The following is a 24,524-nucleotide window of genomic DNA, read 5'->3' on the forward strand; positions in this document are numbered from 1 at the left end:
ATTACACCCAAATCTTTTTCGGATCTCTCCTTTTTCTCTTTGGTTCCAATTTTATATTGTCCTGATATTCTGTTTTTTATTTTTCCAAACTCCATTATGATTATGCTACACTTCATGTGTATGTGTGTGTGTGTGTATACGGTATATATATATATATATATATATATATATATATATATATATATATATATTATATATATATATATATTACTATAGTATTTGCTCCTCAAAACCAAGATACCAAGGTTTCGTAATATAACAAATGTATACATTACTCCGATGATTGATGAGTGCTGCAACTATCAGAACTACCGCATATTAATTGATTATACGCTTGATATAAGCCTGTTATACTATACAATATTAGAATATTCCAAACTCTAAGACATTAAAGTAATAATGAATATCGTGACATAAGAAATAAGAAAAATAATGGTTTATACGAAATGCCCTGTATATATTAACACTACTGTTTATCCCAACAGATGGCAGGACTTGTATCAAAGACGTAGTGTTCGAATGCTTGATTCTGTTGGAGGTCACTAGTCAATCTTTCCGTATGTGTAGTGAAATATATAAATTAAAGGGCACATCATTCAATTATATATGTAATATATGCATTGAAATTATTCCTAATAGAATTATGAAAGGACATCTTTTCCAAAGGCATGGATCTGTGAAACCATTTCCACCTGTTGAAACAAGCTAATACTTATATTTACGTCTGAGGGGCACGTATACGAGGGGAGTGGTAACAATGCAAACAAGAAAATAATAGGCACAGGAGACTATAGCTGCACAGGGTGTCGAGTAAGGTATAGACAGATATTATGGTTTGTAAAGAGGGTATTATTTATGTGATCCATATCTATTTTAGCAGGAAATCGACTGTCATTGTTATTTGGGATAGTCCAGTGAGTGCCAAGTTGGAGCAAGTGGGTAGGTGGGGTCATACCAGAAACCCTCAAACGAAAGTATCTTCCACTTAGAGGTGGAATTCTTTGCAGTCTGATGGACGTCAGTGGTGATGTATTACCCAGTATGTTTAGTGGGGGCACGAAGTCATAAGTTTTCTCAGTATATACGAGAAGATTTTTTGTAATTATATTACTGCAGCCACAAGGACGAGAATATTACAAAATATTAATATTGTAAGTTTAGCTGTTAAATAATATGATTGATCAAGCAGTTATAAGTTTTGCAAATACATTTAGAATTGTGCAGGGAAATTTTATGTGTTAAAAATGTGTTGACTGTATTTTTCAGATGGATTAAATTCAAGACAAGTTCTGAAGAGAAATATATATATCATTGATAAATCCTGTTCTTTTCATCGAGTGGTGGTGTTAGATTGCACCATGTTTTTTTTTACAGTGCAATTGTAGTGTGTCAGGAAAATTTAGGCTTCAGTGCACAAATGTGATTGCATAATAGTGACATAGTCTTTTCAGTAAATTAGAAAGATGATGTTGCTATTGTGTCTTGATTTCTTGAGGCTGTTTATCAACAAGAACTACCTGGCATTATAATTTATTTGTTCATTTATATTTTGTGTGTGATAATCAGTGCTTCTGTTTGTTGGGATAATATTTTACCATAAAGGAGAAATTTAAGGAGAGTAGCAGAAGAGTGTAGAGCTAAAAGTGACCGTCATTTCATTATTATTATTTTTTAAGTGGAAACCAGTCTCCAGTTATAAAACAGTACTGCATGACTGGTCCATAGGAATGCCTGTGTGAGACTGAAACAGTCAACACCCCATACAAGACCACGGAGAAATGTTAATGAGTATATTGAAATAGTCATGAAATATGAAGTTCGTGATGTCGGTACTCCATATTGAGTTACAGAACAAATAATCAGCATTTTAGATTAGGAAATGTGTCTTTCTATAGACTTTAGCAACAATTATTATCATTACCAAAAAAATTATTATTATCAAATTGATGCCAACAGATATAGGTTGACTGTTTCAGATCAGGTACTTAGTGATGTGTTTGGCACAAAGACCAGAATTTATAGGGTTTTGGACAGTAACCTGTTCCACAATTTTTTTTTCCTCTAAGTCATTGTATTGTTTTCATAGTTTATGAAAATATTTTTTATCAACAAATTATCGATAGTAACAGTTATTGATTTAATAGATCAATAAATTTGATGAATCACTGACCATATATTTTTGGACAGTAAAGTAGTTTTATTTATCAATTTATTATATTTTATTTTTTATTATTATTATTATTATTATTATTAGTATTATTATTGTTTTTTTGTTTTTTCTCCATTCCTTGGTCATAATAGATTATTTTTCATTAGGAAATTTCTGTCTATAAGAAATCACCAAAAACAAATTAAGATAGTGTCATTTAATTTTCTAATTTATATATTCAACATATCAGTAACAAACATGTCAGTTTTGTTGCCACTGCACCTACCCACTTTTGTCCGTCACAGGGACAGGCAGAGCAAAAAAAGAGCACTTCGACAACCCATCTCCACAATAAGTATTATAGACAAGGGATGGGCAACCTTTTTAAGAATGGGTGCCAAAATCTGGCAAATTTTTTTATAAAAAAAATTCTCGTATGCCAACAGTGTAAGATTATAGGCCTGCATATGAGTATGGGCCCCTCCCTTCAAATCCTAGGGCCCCAATCTACCGCCCGGCACAGCATGCAGATACCAATGGTCATACAAAAGAAGTTGGAGATGTATTGTTTTTTTTTGTTTTTTTCTAAGGTGAACCCTGGGTTTTGCTTGCCAAAAAATAGATAAAAAAAAAAAAATTAATTAGTGTGCTAAGGGTTACTCGTCCCTGTTCAAGGTTATGTTAGGTTAATTGTCATCTTTAATTCCATGTACAATGAGAAGAATGGCATGTACTCAAGCTGTTTCTGATGATTTCTTATTGAAAAGATTTTTCTTAGAATACGATCTCTTTGAGAGCAGATTAGAGAAATGACAAAAGTGATTGCAATCTGAAACTGTATTTAGCAAATGACAAAATATTAGTAGCACTTTGTATGAGCTAATGATCAATCAGTCATTTATTGCCTTGAGTTTCCTTTCCGTAGGTCTCACTATGAAGCACCATAGGGTTTGTTTGTCAATAACAGACAGTATTTCTCTTGCTTTATTATGTGCAACAAAGACTATAATAGACGTACATTCTACATCTGTGTTCTTATTTTATTCTAGTTCCAATACCCTAGGCCAAGGATAAGGTGATGGCATAACAGTAATGCGTCGAGGAGGCATGGTCGGGGGGGTAGGGGGTGGGTTCAGTAAACCGCCACTTGCCCCCCCATCACACGGCACAGGACGACCAAGACTTGCGCATGAACTCAATGGCGTCATTAACAAGGATAGGTAAGTTAGTCACATCCAGGAAAATGTCTCTTGTGTGGGGGTTGGATTTTTCTCTGGCTAAGTGAGGCACGTACCAAGGATAACTTGGCTAGATTATTATGAGGTTTTAGTTAAAGTCTCTAAAGTGAATAGAATGTGTGACTTGAGCCACTGTAGAATCTGTAATAAGTACCACTCTGTTGGTATGGATAATTGAGATCATATATAACCTCCAAAACAATGGTGATAGTCCAAGTGTATTAAATTTTATGTAGTTTATAGCCATCATAGTTTTTGGGACTAATGCTGGTTACCTGCATGTGGTACTCCAGCAAGGTGGACAGCGGAAAGGAACATTCTCCCTTTTTGTCCATTTTCAAAAAAATTTCGGCCCCTTCACCTCCATCTGGAGGTGTGTGACACTCAGTCTCCAGACTGAGTATATTTATCAAAAGCCTTCTTCCCTCCTATAAAGAGGATAGCCAGCCAAGGCATGCATCCTCCCCCCCCAAAAAAAAAAAAAAAAAAAAATCAATTATATATATATATATATATATTATTTTTTTTTTTTTTTTTTTTTTTTTTTTTTTTTAAGAACAGAACTGTAATCCAGAAGTGATTGGTAACTAACAAGTATTAGAGTGAATGTGCATACAGAGAACATTCAACAGAGTTGCTGTAGTAGACCACATTGATGAAGAAGTTATATCTGTTTTGGTTGCTGATTATTTTTTCCAATTTAAAGGAGATCCATATCTCCAGTATTTGGCTGTAACTTTAAAAGGGGTTTGGCTCAAATGATGTGGCAGTAGATGGAGAAAAGGTGAATGTTGAGAGTTGTTTTGACATTGAGAGGTATTATGTTGCTCATTGTTTTGTGTAAGTGGTGTCTGTAGAACATGTATTTATCCAGATGAGTTTTGCTGAACCTAGTGAAAGAACTTTGCCAGTTTCTTTATGTAGTTCAGCAAGTTCAACATGAGCAGTTCAGAGTAGATTTTGAAGAAACAACAAATTCATATACCTGAGGAGGAGGAATTTGTGATGTAGACTGAGTCTCATGTACATAAATTTTTTAATGAAGTTGGGATGTTTTGACCCTCGTTAAGGTCTCCTCGTGAAAGATCCCCTGGTCTCATGGGGAGCCTGGCCCTGTCTTCGTCGATGCCAGGCAGCCGAGAGAAGTCTCCGAACCCGTCTGCCCAAGATCTCCATGACTGCTCCATGTGTCTTTCTGCATATGTGCAGGTAAGGCGATGTTCATGGTACCAAACAATCCTGTTCACTTCCTTGAATTACATTTCCCAAACTTAGCATTGACTTCATAATGTTTCCAAAGAAATATGCATGTACCAAAAAACCTTTACCCCATTTGAGGAGGGTAGCATTCAAAGAAACATCCTCATTTATCCAGAATTTTTGTCCATTTACATTGTACAGGGAGTAATTTTATCTTATCATCATTGAATCATTTATGAGTGAAGGGTCATCCCTCTCTCCTGGCACATTGCTTGGGTCAAAGGTAATGCAAGGCACAGCACTTTCATGGCTGTTGGGGCTGGCTGTAGAAGTGCTGTATCATGCTGTATTGCCCCTGACCTGAGCCATGGGATACGAGGTAGGGATGGCCCTTTGTTCACAAGGAACTAAAATGGGAGAGACATCTGATGGGTATTGAATGGGTGTGTTTTGACTTGATCGTCTCCATATAAAGGGAAAAAGCTCTTTTGGTACATATACACATATATATATATATATATATATATATATATGTGTATGTATGTATGTGTGTGTGTGTGTACACCATTCTACCATTTTTTAATTGTCTTTACAGTCTTTGGATTTCATTTTTACTTTATGTTAATTGTATTTCAGTCACTGAACACCATGTGTGGAACTGCATGCCGCCTGTCCCAGTGCCTCTCACAAGTCGCACTTGAGACATGTGGTGTTGAATCGACCCCTCTTCATGGTTGTCGTGACACTCAACTTCCTCAGCTTACGAAAGAAACTGCAGATATATGGGAAAACCTAGCCCGAGCTGTAGGTGTGGCCAGTGCAGCTGTCAAAACTCAGATGTCAATGCTCCTGCAAGAGCTACAAGGGAGGCAGGATCTCTCTGATGCTCTGTGGCGCCAAGAAACAGCAAAGGTAAAAGAATAAATTTTTAGTGATGGTTTATTTGACAACGATAATGATAATTGTTGCCTTAAATTTCACTACTGACTAGAAAGAGGCTGATGCCAGTTGCCTGAAGGCAGCAGGTCTTTTGCATCCAAGACCAGGGACAACAGATTGATTGATTGATTGATCACTGACTAGAAACCCACAGCCTTGCAGCAGCTGGCAATGATCCATGGGCCCTCCTGTCTGTGAAGAAACATATGACTATTGTCACTGTTGTATTACTGTGGAACTGTTTCTATGTCACTAGATTACAGTAGTAGGAAGAAGGGAAGAGTTGCCAGATGCCATGTTTCCTTGTATGAAAAAGTGAAGGGAATACAGCCAAAGTTGATAGAGATCTTTGACTCAGTCCAGAGACTTGAAAATGAGTGTGTTCATGGGTTTTGAATGTGAATGGCATGTGTTCATGGGTTTTGAAAGTGGATGGCAGGGAGATGATCCACTCTGATGTCCATCTTGCATGAACCCATTTGCTAGTGCCTCCTCTCTTAAGCTGAATAGAATTTTCTCATATTACCCAGATTTAAATCATCAGAGTTGGAAGTGAATGTGGGTGAAAGTAAGATTCTTCTTCTTTGAACAAGATATCAGGTGAACCAGACAGCAAGCTGTTGTTGTAGGGATCAGCAGTAATTACCTATGAATCCTTACAATTCAAACCCATTTTGTCTGCTCAAGGGTAGGAACTAAGGTCACTTGTGTGTATTTATCTAATTGTAGCATACAGGAAAGGAGCCACACTCATTGCATCCTGTCTCCTACCGCCAATTATACATTGCCTCAAGTTCATGTACAGTTCCAACTTAGTCTGTAGCATTGATTTCCAATTATATTTAGATCTGAATTCATATATTGTTCCAGCTTGGGATATATCATGAACAGTACTCCAGGTTTCTTTGAGTCATAGTATATATACGTATAGGTCTCTTAATTCCACATTCACCAACTCCTACGTGCGCTGACATTTGAGTCCAGGACATAAACCCACTTCAGGAATTGGTGGTATTTTATGTCCTGGGCCAACTTCTGAAGTGGGTTTATGTCCAGGGACCAAATATCAGCACAAGTGGCTGTTGACAAGTGTTGGACTGAGAGACGTGTACATATATTGAATTATGGTATTGTTTTCTTTACTTTCTTCATGAGGGGACGGAGAGGGGGGTTGCCGAATTAATGAAGCGGCCTTGCTGTGGATGTGCTGTGTCTTGTGACACTGCTTCTGACCCAGGGCAGTGGACAGGATGCAGGGATGACCCGTCACCCAGAAGGTGCCAAGATGATAGGGAGGGTGGGGGGGAGTGGAGTATGTAGGGGATGGAATGGGTGGTAGTGGTTTCTATGCCATTTTCTTTTTGGCTACCCTCCATGTAAGGGGGAAAAAAAACCTTTGGTATATGTCTGTATGTATGTATGTTTTCTTTACTAACATAGTCTAGAACTCAAAGTAATCTCAGTGTGGAAATTATAAACTCTTGTGTTCCACAGGTGGTACAGTCCGTCCTGGGCACTTTCTTGAGTCTCCAGCACCAGTTCTCGACAGCCATAATCGACCGCTTTTCATCCATTATGCTGAGCATCCGTGTAGAGGAGAGTGGTTATGGAAGCAACAGCAACAACAACAACAACACTACGTCTCATGCATCAGCCAATGGTTCTGTTGCATCTTCTAGTCAAGCTTATTCAGGGTCTTCCTCTAGTCAGCAAGAAATGCCCTTTGCAATATCAACTAGTCAACAACAACAACAGCAGCAGCAGCAAAGTGACATAGGTGTTCATTCCTCTGCTAATTCTTTATATTCAGTGCTTCCTGGCCAACTGAGCCGTGGACAGCCAAACGGACCTCAGGCACCTGTTAAGAACGGAACAGTGGTGGACGAAGACAAAAGTAAAAATAGACAATCATCCAGTGGCCATGGAAGGCAACTCAGTGGCTGGATGAGCAGTAACAACCCTCTGGCAGGGGGGAACCCCCTCTCTGTGGGCAATACTCTCAGTAACAGTAATGCTAATCCTGGTGGCAGTACACTTTCCCCATCCATGATAAGTCTGTCCAATCATGAATCCAATCAGAGTTTGCTCAGTGTTGGGCAGAGTCCAAACAATACAAGTACTCTGGGGGGATTTGCCAACTACAACTCATACTACTCGCAACTCAACCCGGGACTGGGTTGGATAGGCGATGCCATTTCACGGCGATGGTCTATGGGTGGTCTCAGCGCAGAGGGCTGGGACAGAAGTGGAGGAAGTGGTAGTGGAGGTGGAGGAGGAGGTAGTAATAGTGGGGGTGGTGGTACTAGTGGAGGAAGTGGAGGTGGTGGCAGTATTGGGGGTAATAATAGTCTAGGGCCTTTTAGCTTAATGGCCAACAGGAGGTGGTCAGTACCAGAGGCGACAGAGCATGATTTGAGTGGCGTAAATGAGCAGGACTCATACCTAGGGGATAACCAGCTGAACAACTATGGCTTACAAGGCGACTATTCAGCGGCCCTCAGTGCATATGTAGGAGCATGGGGGGGATCCAAAAGACTCCATGTGCCTTCCAGGGACAGTAGCATTACCAGAAGCCCAAGTCACAGTAGATCTGTTACACCAGGTAAGTTGATATTTTCTTTGGTTGGGTTTGTACTTCACAGATTACATGAATGTTAATATTGTAGCCATACACTATTTGTTCATATATCTTGCTTAGACATACTTACATATAGCAAGTTTTTTTTCCCCCTTACAAGGGAGGTAGCCAAAGTCTTCAAAGGCATAATTCCACTCCCACCAATTTCATCCCCACAATCTCCATTCCCATTCAACCCCCTTCCCTCTTTTCTTGGCTTCTCCTGGATGATGGGTCATCCCTGCATCTCACCCACAGCCCTGGGTCAGAAGCAATGTAGCTAGACACAGCACATCCATAGCAAGGCCGCTTCATTTGCTTGTAATATTAAAGAGAAAAATAAATCATAAATATTTACATTTCCTGTTATTTTCTGGTAGATCACTTATTCAGTGAGATTGGTTCTTACTCTCTCATATAAGCCATGACTGGTAAAATGTAGTATTTGAGTAGTAACCACATTCTTTAAAATTATTTTAGATCCTGCCCGCCAGCCAACTTTTGTAAGCCATGATGAACTGGATGACATCATTGAGTTACTCTCCATTCCTAGCCTAAATGATAAGAATGGCAACAGCGAGGTGAGTACCCAGTCCTGATAATGTACTCAGCAGAAGTCATGTAAACACAGAAAACATCACTTATAATTTTTAATGCTCAACATTCCTTGCATGCCTTTTTAAGAAAAGGTTTACCATTTTCCACTCAAAGGTCAACACTAGAGCAACCTCACCCAATGCCGCTCAAAGCCCTAATCAACTCCAGAGCATCATTCAGTTATTTGAAGAAGCTACAAAGCAGCAACAGCAACAACAGCAGCAGCAACAACAACAACAACAACAACAACAGCAGCAACAACAACAACAGCAGCAGCAACATCAAGTCCAGCAGGTCAAAGATTCGCAGCTTCAGCAGCAGCAGCAACAGCATAAGGGCAAGAATCAGCAGCAGAAAATGATGATGGAGTCATCTCAAGAGGAGGGAGAGAACAGTCAAGTCAGCACACCATTGTGGCCCCCGTCAGGAATGGTGCCAGGTAAGGCATGAGCTAAGAAGGGGGTACAAGTAGTGTGAGGGCAGGTAAACAAGTTGTTGTTGTTGTCATTCCCTAGACTGTCTGTCCGAGCAGTCCCGTCTCCCCAAGGAATGCCACAGTCGAAACTGGGTTTTCCCACAAATCCCTTATAGAGTGTATGTTGTGTTGTTTGCGTGCATGATTGTGTATAATGCAGTCTTCCATTATGTGTTGTATGGTATGGGGTGAAGTGTTACATCCTGGGCAGCTGTTCACAATGCAGTTATCCAGCCTCTTCTGGTAGCTTAGAAGTGCTGGGTAATTGCATATGCTCTAGATTGTGCCCAAGAGGAAATATAAATGAAATAGATATTATCGAAGATTGAAATACAATTTATTTGTCTTTTTATTCAATTTTTTTTATTGTTATTTTTTTCTAATGGTTGCAAAGAAAGGGAGGAGTGAATGAAAAGTAGATAATAAAAGGGATGTAAGCAAAACACAAGGTGAGGGAAAACAAGAAAAAAGTGGATGTAAAAAAGAAAATATGTTTAATAGAGAATTTAGAAATATAAAGATACATACATTCATATACCAAGGCTTTTTCCCCCTTACAAGGGAGGCAGTCAAAAAGGAAAAGGCATAAAATCACTCCCACCTATTCCATCCCCGACCACACTCCACACCCCTCCACCCTCCCCCCCATCCCAGCACCTCCTGGATGACGGGTCATCCCCTCACCTTGTCCACTGCCCTGGGTCAGAAGCAATGTTGCCAGACACAGCACATCCACAGCAAGGCCTCTTCATTAAATCGGCGACCCTCCCTCTCCGTCCCCCCATGCACAAAAGGAGAAGATGGGGAGAAACCCCCTCGGGCCGTGCCAAACCTTGCTCACACACACCTCTTTGATGAGTGGGATGAAGGACATATATGTCAAAAGTGAACCTCACTATTTTATGGGGCCTTTGTCATGTGGGAGAAGTTGGCTGTGATTTGGAGTGCTTCTTTGATTCATGATAGTTGGAAGTAAATGATCTCTGTGATGAACTCTTGAGATAAGGCAAACATTTTATTTTGTCCTTGCCAAAGCTCTTACTTGTCAAGGTATCTTTGTATGTTCCTGGCAGCTATTTTGTGGTTGCATTGGTAGGCCGTTATTATTAGGTTGTCTGTATAGGTGAGAGCTGTGTTATTATGCTTTAGGTTTGGTATGGGAAGGAATCGAATATTTTGAATCGCATACTGCTGACCAAGGTGATTCTTAACTCTGTCTTGCCAGTAGCCAGTGCCTGATTTCACACATATATGTGTGTGTGATTACCTAGTTGTATTTTATGGGACGAGCTATGCTCGTAGTGACCCATTTTTGTATCTCTCCACATCCAGTAGCCAGTGCCTGATGTCACACATATATGTGTGTGTGATTACCTAGTTGTATTTTATGGGACGAGCTATGCTCGTAGTGACCCATTTTTGTATCTCTCCACATCCAGTTTATTCTTAACCACTTCCATACGGTGACGCCTACGTAGGCGTCATGAGGAGCAAGTGGGTACGCGATGATGCCGACGTTGGTGTCTTGATTATATTTATTGTAGTCGTACCTACGTAACCTCCATTCTCTCTAAACTGGCTTCATCATATTTTCTATGGTTATCAAAATTCACGGGTGAAAGAGAACGAACGATTGAGCACTGACTTTATTTTTTATAATGCAATTATTATGACGCAACATCGCACATCGGGCAGCTAATGCTGCCAGATGTACAATGTGCCCCGGAGTGAAGAGGTTAAAATCGTGTGTAAAGGTCTGGCATTCACTGTTTCTCCGTTCAGTTTGTTCCAGACATCAATCACTCTATGTGGGAAGCTATTTTTTTCAGGTCTCTTCTGTAACTGTCTTTCTTTAGTTTCTTTTTGTGTCCTCTTGTTTCTCTTCTGTCCCACTTTAACAAGTCGTCTCTATCAAGAATTTCTATCCATTTCATAATTCTGAAAATGGTAAACAAATCACCTCTTTCTCTTCTCTGTTCCAGTGTTGACAGATGTAATTTCTCCAATCTTTGTTCGTATGTCAGATTTGACAGTGTAGGTGCCATTTTTGTCGCTGCTCTTTGGATTCTTTCTAATTTGCTTATGTTCTTCTTTGTGCTAGGTGCCCACAGTGTTGCAGCATATTCTTGTTTAGATCTTATCAGTGTAACAACTATTTTTTTTACCATCTCCTCATCTATGTAGTTGAAGGCCACGTTCATTGATCTCAATAAGTTATAAGTCTCTCCGAATAATTTATTGACATGTTTATCAGGTAACAAGTCACTTGAGATCATTACTCCAAGGTCCATTTCTGAATTGACTTTTTTGACTTCCTTGTTTCCAATTTTATACTGTTTCGAAACTCTATTTTTTACTTTTTCCAAATTCCATTATGCTATATTTTTAATGTTGAAGTTCATCTCATATCTCTGACTCCATTCCCATATTTTGTCCAGGTCATCTTGCAGTGATCTGCAATCTTCTTCTGTTCTTACTCTCTTGAGTAATTTAGCATTGTCAGCAAAGAAGTTAATGTAACAATTTACTCCCTCATCCATATCATTTATATATATGGCAAACATTAAAGGAGCCAATACAGAGCCTTGTGGGATGCCACTTTTCACATCTTCCCAGTTTGAATTTTTGTCCCTAAGTACCACTCTCATTTTTCTCCCAGTTAAGAAATCCTTCATCCATAATATCAGTTTACCTTGTATTCTTCCTATTATTTCAATTTTTCTTATTAATTTTTTATGTGGTACTTTGTCGAATGCCTTCTGCAAATCCAAGAAGGATCTGCCCAGCCATCTCTTTCTTGTATTATCTCAATTAATCTCGAGTAAAAGCAGATTAGGTTTGTGGTGCACGATCTACCACTTCTAAAGTCAAATTGTTTGGGGTTTATTGTGTGTGTTTGTGTGTGTGTGTGTGTGTATATATATATATATATATATATATATATATATATATATATATATATATATATATATATATATATGTGTGTGTGTATACACAGGAATACCTGACTATACAACTGAGTTGTGTTCGCAACTGACTGGTCGCAATGAAAAAATTTGTATATTGAGGTGGGTTTTACATGTAAATAGGGGGGTTGTGTTCATGGACCCTGTCAACCCCCTCCCTCTCAATTTTTGCCTTTTGGGGCTTTCACATACACCCGACATTTGTTTTACCTACTTTATAGCACTCGGTCATATAGTGAGGTATTCCTGTATATGTACAGTATGTAGGGGAGGTCATGGTTACATAAGAATAAAGGAGACTGCAAGAGACCATAAGACCTACACTAGGGAGCTCCGTATCCATCACCACCTGTCGTCCCCATCCATTAAGTTGTCTAATCGTTTTTTAAAACAACTGATAGTTTCAGCACTTAGTACATGGTTACTAAGTTTATTCCATTGATCGACCACCTTATTAGTAAACCAATTCTTGCCTATTTCCCTCTTAAATCTAAATTTGTCCAGTTTATACCCATTACTGCGAGACCTGCCCTGTTATTTATTATGATGACCTTGTTTGCATCTCCCTTGTTATAGTCTTTGATCCACTTGAACACTTCTATTAGATCACCCCGCGATCTGCGTCTTTCCAGAGTGTAAGTTTAGGTGTCTAAGCCTCTCATCATAAGGCAAATTTCCAAGTCCATATATCATTTTGGTCATTCTTCTCTGTAACTGGATACAACCATATTGCCCTGGTGTGAAAAAGATTTGACTAGATGTATTGCTTTTGACCCAGGCTGTTTTGAGAGGGGCAGGGCAACCTTCATCCCCAAGGTACTAAGATGGGAGGGATGGTTGAACAGATTTTATCTGTTCATGATGTGGGTAGGTACTTTAACGTAGCCAGCCCACACGTTTTTGTTTTTATAATTACTTTAGAATACGTAAAACTAAAGTTTTTAATTGCGTAACAGCGGTGTAACTCATAATGGAAGTAGACATAATTTTGTGTTATTGCATAGATTATGTAGGTTTCATATGCTTTTTTTTTTAACTTGCCAGTGATCATGCAGGAATGGTTTAGTATTTGGAGTAAGTCTAGTATTAACTGTCATAGCTTTGTATGTACTATATGACCATTGTAATAATGTAAATAGGTGTAAAACTGGCTAGATTTTGCTTCCCGCAGGTGTTACCTTGACAGAGTGCTCAGCACAAGAGGAGTCTATGGCATTGCCACAGTGGACAGGTGAGTCTAGCGTTTACATTTCTTCAGTACATGTCAGATTCAACCACCACACAAAAGACACAGAACATCTCGTACTACTGTGCCCCACACTATCAATCCATAGACAACACTGTCTCTTCTTTGAATGACTTATGGTCTCACATGAATACTGTAGCCAGTTTCCTGGAGGCCATAGGATTTTTGCAAGAGAGACCAGGGGCAACAGATTGATTAATTGATATCAGAAATAAAAATCTTCAGTGGGTGAATTATGTTAGATACATATATACATACCAAATACCCTACTCCCCTCATAAGGTGGGTAGCCAAGTCAAATCATACATTCATCCATCACCCATCCAAAGCCTATTCATTGCCTCTCCTTGCTCAGTACCTCACGGATGAAGGGCCATCCCTGTCTCATGCCACTCTACTCAGGTCAAAGGCAGTGCAGCTAGACACAGTGTTTCCACAGTTGGGCTTGACAGCAAGAGCTGGATTATTCTCACCCCCCTTCATTATACGATTTAAGATGGGAGAAAGTCATGGGAACAAATTAAAAAGAAATCCAAAGAATGTCAAGAAACACAACATATGTATCAACTCCTAAAATAACATAGATGATATATCCCAAACATTTCTAAACAAATTCAAAACAATGTATGATCGTTGGATTTTTTTTTTTTTTTCAAATAGGGACATAAAGATAGATATCCACATAATAGAGTTGCTATTATATCCCTATTCTACGTTTCAGATGACCTGATGGACGTAAAACGTGGAAACCCATCAGGATTATGCAGAGATGCACCCAACCGGGCTTCCTGGCCAGCCTCACATTTATTGTATGTACCAGCTTATCACACAACTTTGCTTGATGATTTTAGTAGTTAGAGTGTGTTTTTAGTTAATTTATTCCACATTCAGTGTATGCCTATCTATCTGTATTCTATAAATCAAGGACCTCTTCTCCCTGTTAATGGAGTTTGCCAGCCAAGGAATGCACCCACTTCCACCATACAAGAAATTAAAAACAAACTAGATGTTGCGAGATACAAAGACGTGTCACTACAAGCATAGCTCCCCTTCCTGTATAATACAACTAGGTAAATACCCATTCCACTGTCATCCACTTTCGATTATTTCGGTAATGCAGTGGTTTCAGTGCACACCAGTTGGCAAAAAAACAATCCCAGTTTATGTCCTTTTACTTTTTGCTGGGGACTATTGATGAGCACCTTCAAAATGTGATCCAGCAAGATGGATGTCAAAGAGAATCATCTCCCTGTGCTCAAAAACCTATAATAACCTCACCACCCTCTGGAGGTCCACTTGGTCCATCCAACACCCATATATTGTCCCTCCCATTTAAGCACACACAAATATACCAGTGGCTTTTTCCCCCTTACAAGGGAGGTAGTCAAAGTCAAAAGGCATGAAGTCCACTCCCACCCATTTCATCCACTCCCATTCACCACCCCTCCCTCCCTCTTTTCTTGGCTCCTCATGGATGACAGGTCATCCCTGTATCTTGCCCACTGTCCTGAGTCGGAAGCAATGCAGCAAGACACAGCACATCTGCAGCAAGGCCACTTTATTTAATCGGTAACCACCTCTCTCTATCCCTTCATGCAGAACAAGAGAAGAAGGGGAGAAATCCCTTTGGGCTACATCCAAATATCATTTACACATACTCCCTAACCCCCCATCCCCCACCCACTCCCTTCCATGCATCACAGCATCATCCATACACAACCATTCTCCACTTGCCCCTATTTTCTCTCTTCTCCCTTCCTCAACAAACATCCCCCTCTTTCCCAATGCCCCTTTTACCCCATCCATCCATCTCATCCTTGGTCACTCCTCCTGTATACTCCACCCACCTCTGCCTTCCTTATTTCTTTTACTAATCTTTTCTTACTCATTCTTTCCATGTGTACAAACCATCCTAATACTCTTTCATCAACCCTATCTCCCAACTCCCTTTCCAATCCCATTCTCCTCCTCACCTCATTTCTTACTATACCCCGACCATACATCTCAGACATTTCATCTCAAACACATTTAAACTTTTTCTCTCTTCCTTTCATATGTTCCATGTTTCTACCTCATGCAGTGCTGTCAGCACAATCACCCCTTCATACAATCTCTTTTAATCCATTCCCAAATGTCTGTTTCTCATTACACTTTTTAATCCCCCAGGTCACTTACTTGTTTCTCTCAATCTACAATTTACCTCCACCTTCACTCCCCCCTTCCCTGCCACATGTGACCCCAAGTATCTAAAGCTATCCACTTCATCCAGCCTCCCTTCCTCATTTATAATTTGCTGCCATCCTCTCCTCTTGTACATCTCATCACCTTACTCTTACTCACATTTATCTTCAACTAAGCACCACAGATAAAGGATTTTCCCAGTCTTGTGCCACACTGATCAGGTCAAAGGTAGTGAGACACAACACCTTAGTGACTTAGGAGCTTGGCTGGTGGTCATTGCTGGTTACTAGGAGCCAAGGGTCTTCTGCTGCAAGAAAGGCTTGGGGCAGTAGGCCGATATATATATATATATATATATATATATATATATATATATATATATATATATATATATATATATATATATATATATATATATATATATATATATATATATATATATGTCATATTTTAAGCTGCATATAGTAATATACCTGCATGCTGTTTTCTGAACTCTACATCTGATATCTTTCAATAAGTATTATATTTTAATTTTCTTTCTGATCCAGCCAGTGGACAGGGGGCAGGGATGGCCCTTGATCCTCGAGGATTTCAGATGAAAAGAAAAACAAATGGGTTTGGGATGGATAAAGGGTGTGTGCATATTTTAGCTGGCCACCTCCCTTATGAGAGGGAAAAGGCCAATTGATAAATGTATGTAAGTGGATGTGCTGCCTTACTGCATTGCTTCTGACTTGGGCATTGGACACTGGGGTGACCTTTCATCCACAAAGAACTAAGATGAAAGGGAAATGATTTGACAGGTGGGAGTGGGATGGGTAGGGGTGGGTGCATGCTATGGCTGGCTACCTCCCTTGTAAGGGGGAAAGAAGCCCTTTGATATATAAATAGAGATTTCTGTATGTTTGAGTTTTTGCAGCGCTAGTTTCAAACCTTGGACTTTCCTTTACAGGTGGAATGTTATTGATTCTTGCACAAATGGGAGTGAAGGTGACGTTGAGGAAGCAGGCCCTCCCATACAATATCGACGTCACTCTACGGACACCACCCACCTCAATCCTCAGCCAGCTCTCACCTCACTCTCAAACAAGACCCGAAGCTCAGACAGCTTAATGGTTTGTTATATAATTTTCTGTTTCTGTGTGTGTGTGTGTGTGTGCATGCCTAATTGTAATATACAGGAAAGGGGAATGAATGCAAAGGGTGAGGATTTATTTGATATATGCCTACCCACCTCACATTGCAGGAAGTTGTGAATAAGTTAAAAGTGTGATTAATCACTTAAAAAAAAAAAAAGAGACTCGCGTTCTTCAACTTTCAATAAAATTGCTATGATATATCAAAGCCCCATTTGTGTTCATTTCAGGAGACAGCTGCTTGGTTGTAGGATCTAATATCACACAAAAAAAAATTATTGAAACAAAACCAGTTAGTTTAAAGTTCATTCTCCATTTCCAGGGTCACTCCAGTCTTCAGGATTCCAGCTGCCTTGATGCCAACCTTCATCATTTACTTCTCCTGAACTCGCTTCTCCCGCCTCCCACTGCAGCCACCACCACCACCTCAGTCAGCACCAACGGCAGTACATCACCCACTTCTCCATCCGCCCCCTCCAGTCTTCCCTCAGTAGTTGGGAAAAATGTCACCCAGCTTCCAGTCTCAACCTACTCCCTCTTTAGGCCCAGTGTCTGAGTTCCTTGTTAAGTTGAAGTATCTACCTGAGGCTGCTACATTTTACCTTATGTTAACATCATCTATGACACTCTCTCTCTCTCTCTCTGTCTGTCTGTCTGTCTATATATATATATATATATATATATATATATATATATATCACTCACTCTCACTCTCTCTCCTTCAAATATACTTCTTCTTCAATCCCTACTCTCACAGCTGGTGCTTCTTTTTTATAATTTAACTTTTTTTATCATCACATTTCACTGAATTAATGTTAAGCATTGTTTAGGCCCTCCCAAAGTGTTCACAGTAGGTTCTATTTGATCCAGGAAAATGTGGTTTGCTGAATGTATGCTTTGATTAATGACTAATAGATATTTCTTTTAGTTGTTAAATATGTAAAATAACTTGTTTTACTGAAAATTTGTCTTGTACAGTTAGTTGATACATGAATGTCTTAAAGAAGGCGAGTATGACAGCGACTGGTTTTTGTATTTGCTAAGTTAAAACACAGAGGTTCCTCGTTCAGGAAATCGCTCGGAAGTGTCGTCAAATATTAAAACATTTTTATATAGATAAGGGATGTAGACTGCAGATGACCCAAATTGTTTCTATCCATGACATTTTTTTTCTCCGATATTTTGTCAGTTTTGTCAAGGGAGTAGTTTGTTATTACCAAAGACAATCTGGTCTTTGCTTATTTTCTTTTGGGCAAATATTATTGTGTCAAGTAAGAGTGGTTGGGCTCTTGCAAAATATCAGCATTTAATTGATTTGTGAAATTAGTTGTAATGTTTATTTGATGATGTTTATGTAAGATATATTTAGCTCATATTGTAATGTTTATCAGTAAAAGGGCATTATGAAAATACGTTAGATATATATATATGATACTGTGGTGCCATTTTCTTGTGGATAGAGCAGGAAATAAGAGAAGAATGAATTGGTGAAACTTTCCCATGTTTAGCTATCATGCATTGTGGGAAATGGCATATAGATTGGAAAAAAAAATGTAAACATCTACAAAGAGGAGGAAAGTATTTATAATAATAATTGTCACCTTGAGATTCACTGAATGGAAATTTATGGCCCTACAAGTGACTGGCAGTGGTCCCTGGTCTCTCCCGTAAATCCGTCTCGAATTTTTTTTTTGGGATGACTGTCTGTGTTGTATTAATGTGGCACTGTCACCAGTTTACATGAGTAGGACGAGTGGATTAGTCGCCATTTGTCAGCTCTCCTTATGTGAAAAGGTGGAAAGAATAAAGTCAGAATTGGTAAAGAGATGTCATGAACCCCAGTTGGGGGACAACATTGCAGTGCTTCAAGGCTGCATCTGCAATGACACCCCCTCCCCCCACCCCACCTCCAGTTCGGGGTGAAGATGTTGTTGGTGTCGGAGAAGATTCTCTTTGACATCCTTCTTGCAGGACCCCTACTCGTAGGAACTAGCCATTGTTCCCATAAAAGTATTAAACGAATATCAAGTATATTAAGGGAAGATTGGACAAAAGAAAGCCATGGGTCTTCTGCAAGAGAGACCAGGGGCAATGAATTGAATAATTGATGGGACAATTAAGATAAAGAATTAATTACCTTGGTATGATACGGCCTTGGCATGAAATAGAAAAATTCCATTTTTGCCGAAGTACTGTCGGTGGAAGCAAGTTTAATATAAACTTTTGTAATAGATTATTGTGCTGTAATCAGAAAGTCATGCATGTTGCAGTGCGGTGCTTTCTCTAAATTTCTTTGTGGAAGTCAGTATGTGTGTTTAAATTCCTAAGAATGTGTATATATTATTTTCAAATTTATTCACATTTTCTTTCTTCTCCTTTTTTATACAAATACACAACTATTCACAAAGACAAACTTGATTATCCATATATATATATGTATATATATATATGTGTATATATATATATATTCATGGTCATGTTTTTGTGTTGCTTTATTTTGAAAAATGGCTGACTGGGGTATCATTATTTTCTGGCTTCCATTTTTATTGTACAACACCTCATGTTACTTGGTGCTGAAGGAAGGTCTTACCCTATGGGATCTTCCCATAATAAATGCATTATCCACATTTGCTCCCAACATTACCAAACAGAACTCGCATTTTATTTATTTTATTTTATGTAATTTTTTTTTTTTTTTCCCTGTCGGTCAAGACTTTTTTTTTTCTGTTTTTGTTCTTTCCTTGTCTTTGTGTAGTCTGTGGAGTAGCAGCTGAATCTTAGGTCAAACAGGTGTCACGAATTAGACGTAAAGTTTAATCTTTTAAACGAGATTGTGTGGCCTATACAAAACAAACATTTGTTTTGTAACTGTTTTTGATTAGTTTAAGAAACAAAGTGTACCTCAGAATACGTACATATACCGATATGCGTATGTGTGCATAAAGTGAAAATACAAGGACAAATTAAAAGAGGATTCGTATATAAAATGAAAATAATATTGTCAGTGGTTGAAATCTTAACCACGAAACGGGATGTTATGATCTCAATTCGTTACTTGGTTCTTGGCATTAAGATGTAATATGGTTTAAGTTTGTTGTTTGTAATACCTTTCCATGGCTTGAAAGTGAACTATCTACATTATGCTGTCGACGTATTGAGTAAGTTTGAGGAAAACAAAGTCCTCACCATATATGATAAGTCATGACAGTCTTTCATAAACGAAGTAATGTTATATACAGTATGTATAATTAACAAAATTACATTGTTGATGATTTACGTTGACTAAAGAGCAAAACCTGTATATTATTGAATAGGTCTTTCTTTGTACCGGTGAGCTAATATGATTTGTAGTTACATGAACTATGTAGTATATGAAGCTAAGTCTATTATCAGACTTGGTTCTGATGCATTAACTGCTTCATTGTGAAAGGGATTTCTCTTAGCTAAATAAAGTTGCCTGTCTGTATCCAGAACAAAGATACAAGATGATATCAGCCTCAAAAAGGTTAATCAAGATAGGTTAACCTCTTCATAGTGCAGCGGGAGTTTCCTTTGGCTGAATGAAATTGTCTGGTAGTCGCCAGAATAAAGGCACAAGCCAACATTAGCAGTTAAGTGGTTGAGCATACGATTGCATGGACTTGAATGCAGTGACGACTTGTGGCAACAATATAGATTGGGGGGCCGTAAACATATACGACACATTGTCAACATGTACGACCTTCCCCATGCTCTGTTTCATTGTGATACACATGGCCGTAACTCTCTGGAATATACGAGGAAGGTTGTGTGTTTTGACTTGATCGTACGAGTAACTGTGTTGTGTATGTTTGCGACACTCCGTGTTTCTATACCACGAGCCACCACTGCTTAAACGGTAGGTGACCCGTGATTCAATTTGACCCAGGGTGAAGGTGTGCTATGAAGGGACATTGTGTGGAATGTTCATGGAGAGGAACGACCAGTCCAGGTCATTGATGTTTGACCATCACATGCTTGGGGATGTGGTATTTGTGTGGTTGTTAGTTTAATGTAACACTGTGCCAGTCACATACCTTTATGGAATACAGAGGTGTTGCTAGTTGGTTGTGTGTAATTATTATGATGTCAGGAACTACCTGACTGTTGTACGAACAGTGGCCTGGTCTTTAGTTGGCAAAGTTTGTATAAATGTAAGGCAAGGGTCATCCTTCGATAATGATGATGATGGTGGTGGTAATGACTGTTCAACATTGACCAGGTAGGTGATATTAATGTCTAGTGACCTGACCACCAGACCTGACTATTGATGTTCCAATACCTGACCCAACCTGACCTTCAGTGTTTTGTGACCTGAATGGACCTTCACCATGATCAGACCTGACCTTCAATGTTCAAGAAATCTTCCTGTCTGTGTGACAGCTGTGTTTTTGTTAGCTTAGTGCCCATCCTGGCGATGCGGCTTTGACTGTGGAATGCCTACTTCCATATTGTCAATTGATCCATAATCCCATGTTGTCTGATGGTTCCGATTCTCAACTTGTCTTCTAGACCTCCTTTTCATGTTGTCCAGTGGTCCTACCGCATATATTCTAATGTTCTTGATTACCAAGACTTTATTCTACTTGTTCTTATTTCCATATTGTGTACAGGTCTTTCCTTTGTTGTGTATTTATCTTTAAATCGTGTGTTTATTTTCTTTGCAAAATTCACACGATTCTTACATACATATACCAAGAGGGGGGGTAGGTTATAGTTCTTTAATTTAACATTTTCTAGTTGTTTTCATTTGCATAATGTATGCTGTGCACATACGTACTGTCAATTGTACCTTCTTTCTATGGGGGGGGGGGGGGCCTGGTGAGGATTATGTGTGTGGGGGCAGGGGTGGTAGGCCCTGTTATAGAAGTGCTGTGTCATGCTGCATTGCTATTGACATTTGCAGTGTGGTAGTGGACATGGAAGATCCTTCATCCATGAGGTGCTAAGATGGGAGGGACAACAAATGGGTTTCGGATGAGTGAGGTGGACATATAAAGGGCGAAAGGGCATTTTGGTATATGTATGTTCCATAGGCAGATGTATCTATACACCCAATTAGAATTTGGTTTCTTATACACATTAGCACAAGTTCCTCATCTTCAACTTCGTTCTTAATTCTTTCTCAGTATTTTCACCCATCTCTCCCATGCTGTCCTGTCTTAATCTACAGGCCACTGTTTCAAGAGTTAAACTAGTTTTTCCACTACTCTGTAGTCTACTGATGCCTTAAATAGTTAATGCTCACATCATTAGTCTACTGATACTACAACTAGTTCCTCCTCTCAATATTTGTATACTGTTCTGTAACCATTGTTGTCATCAGAGTCCTTTCTTTGTGCAGTAGATGCTCTTTCCTGTTTCTCGTCACTGAGTAGTTTCTCCACATCTACAGCAATGTACCTCCATTCCACCATTTCTTGAAAATTTCTCATCTTGAGTTTTCTGTACTTGTTTTGCTGTATTTTTGTCTTCTGTCATGTTAATGGAACTAAGTATGATGCTTTCATTTGTCTTAAATGAATTGAAAAAAGAAAGGAGCAATACCCATTAATTTGCATCCATGTTTATACACGAGCATTGGTATATTCTCATACAAATCAGTGAGAAGACTTGTAAGAAAGTAACTGTACCTGCATTTTGTGGATCTGCAGAAAGCATATGACATAGTTGATAGGAAGGGAGTATGGGAAACTATGATATTGGATTGTAAGATTGGAGGAAAGAGATTCAGAGGCATTGAAGAGCTTTTATGATGGTTAACAAGTCAATCCAACTTCATGATAGAAGAATGAATGGAAATAGGTATTTGTGGTGGGCACATGAACTGGTGGTGCTGGACATGAGGGTGGATGGAGTGAATTGAGCCATAGGAACAAGGGAGGGTATCAAACAACCAAAAATGTGTGCAAGTGATAGAGGGAATTGGAGAATAAACTTATAAAGTGATGACCCAGTTCATGAGACAGGTACACTAGGATTAACCTACAGTAATAAAATTTTTACATGCTACAAGTGGGAAGGAGTGAAAGAGACATGTTTATTTACTTAATCGTATTTACTTTAGTATACAAGAAAGAAGTCACTCTTAGGGGATGAGGGTAAGTTTATCCTCTCCAATACCTCGCCACCTTGCTCTGCAGGTAATGACTGGAAAAGACGGCTTATTTCCTGCATTTAAGGCAAATGAAAGTACAGTGTTTTGACAAGTTCCACAAACATGAAAAAAAATATATAGAAATATAGCAGACTAAATAAAGATTCCTTTTGGTAACCCAGCAACCTGGTGACCAAGTGCAGGTTTTGTTTTAACTGATGCTACAAAAATGTGCCTAAGTGATGGAGGTGAGGAGCCTGCATCAGGAGGCACATAACCATAGTCAAAGCCATCACCTTTGCCTTATGCACTTACGACTGTTGGGGCAGGTTGCAACCACTGCCGTGTATCAGAGAGAATTGTGGACTTCAAACTCATAACTAGGAATGTGCAAGACCAACACACTTCCGATTGCACCACCATGGCACCTAAACATACAAACATACCAAAAGGCGTTTTTACCTCTTTGTAAGCGGTTGGTGGAGATTTTTTTTTTTTTTTTTTTTTTTTTTTTTTGCAATTGCAAGTGTGTTGGTCTCATATCCCTAGTTGTGAGTTTTTTGTTATTCAGCTGATGGGTAGATTTGGGACATGGCATCTTGATCAATCTCCCATTTTGTCCCAAGTTAGACTCAATTGAATGAAGTAATGTGGCACTAGCTAGAACAAAATCTGTAAAGAACCACCAGACTAAAAGAGTTATAACATCAGCTATCTTTCTCTTGTATCTTTGTGTTATGCTCTTTGTGTAATTCATTGATTTGTCCTCCTGTTGTTTATTATTTTTGTTGCAATTGTGTGGTTCCTGTCAATTTTCTCGGCAGGGAGACCTACCTGCTGAACATTTTCATTTCTTGTGAGGCTTAGCAGTACCTAGCCCTGATTTACTCAGTGGTATTTTGATGAGTTGTACCAAATGGTTCTCATGATTCATGACTATTAAGAGCTTTTAAGTCCCCTTATTTTCATAATGCCAAGAAGTTCCTACCTAACAATTTGTATTGATTAGTCATAACTATTTACAGACTTGACATCAATTTCTGCAGTCGTATTCCTTTATAATATAGTCTTATTTCATTATACTTAGTTTATTTATTACTTTTTTCACTTTGCCATAATTCTTCTTTAAACATTTCCTTGTTTCATTACAAGTACAAACCAGGTTTCATAGTTTATTTTACACAGGTTTAACTATGACAATGGGGAATGTTATCATATAGTTTTATTCCATATGATTTCTTTATACTAAAAGTCAAGATTTAAAGAACTAATTTAGTTAAAGAAATTGCAATTGCCTAAGTCCAAAAGGTGTGTCACGAAAAAGGTCAAATCCCTTCTTTCGTTTATCGACATTCAGACCTGGTTGATAATTATTTTCGGTTCTCGTCCAGTTATATTTTTTTTCAGTTCATCTGTCAAATGTTATTTGAATTCCTTTCACCGTGGTCTTCATATATGCTGTGCATTTTTTTTTTCTTCTTCTTTTTTTGTCAGTGCATGGCACAAATTTACCAGTTTCCTTTTCTTAATTTGTAATCCTGAATATTCGTTTACCCATTACTTGTTACCTTTCTGCCCTTCTTATGTTGTTAATATAATTTTTATACTTAAAATATGTTTTATGCTTGTTGTAGAATTTAAAAATAAATTGGATTTTCAAACTGC

General features: G+C 38.7%; 1 protein-coding gene across 5 annotated transcripts; it reads left to right on the top strand.

Moving 5' to 3' along the window:
- The first annotated feature begins 610 nt into the window (after nucleotides 1-610).
- On the top strand, nucleotides 611-24,524 carry LOC143024824 (uncharacterized). 5 transcript variants are annotated; one of them, XM_076184075.1, is made up of 11 exons: nucleotides 611-815; nucleotides 3,199-3,368; nucleotides 4,445-4,596; nucleotides 5,224-5,499; nucleotides 7,021-8,128; nucleotides 8,624-8,724; nucleotides 8,855-9,179; nucleotides 13,353-13,412; nucleotides 14,149-14,236; nucleotides 16,561-16,723; nucleotides 17,067-24,524. In XM_076184075.1, the coding sequence occupies exons 2-11, from the start codon at nucleotides 3,242-3,244 to the stop codon at nucleotides 17,298-17,300; spliced, it is 2,634 nt and encodes an 877-aa protein (XP_076040190.1). In that variant the 5' UTR covers nucleotides 611-815; nucleotides 3,199-3,241; the 3' UTR covers nucleotides 17,301-24,524. The 5 variants fall into 5 exon arrangements, with proteins under 5 accessions (XP_076040190.1, XP_076040191.1, XP_076040194.1 ...); XM_076184076.1 differs by having other exon boundaries at nucleotides 611-810; XM_076184079.1 differs by having other exon boundaries at nucleotides 614-815; nucleotides 3,199-3,369; nucleotides 4,458-4,596.

The sequence above is a fragment of the Oratosquilla oratoria genome, chromosome 4 (genome assembly GCF_046742065.1).
Source record: "Oratosquilla oratoria isolate Oo_2021 chromosome 4, ASM4674206v1, whole genome shotgun sequence".
NCBI lineage: Eukaryota > Metazoa > Arthropoda > Malacostraca > Stomatopoda > Squillidae > Oratosquilla > Oratosquilla oratoria.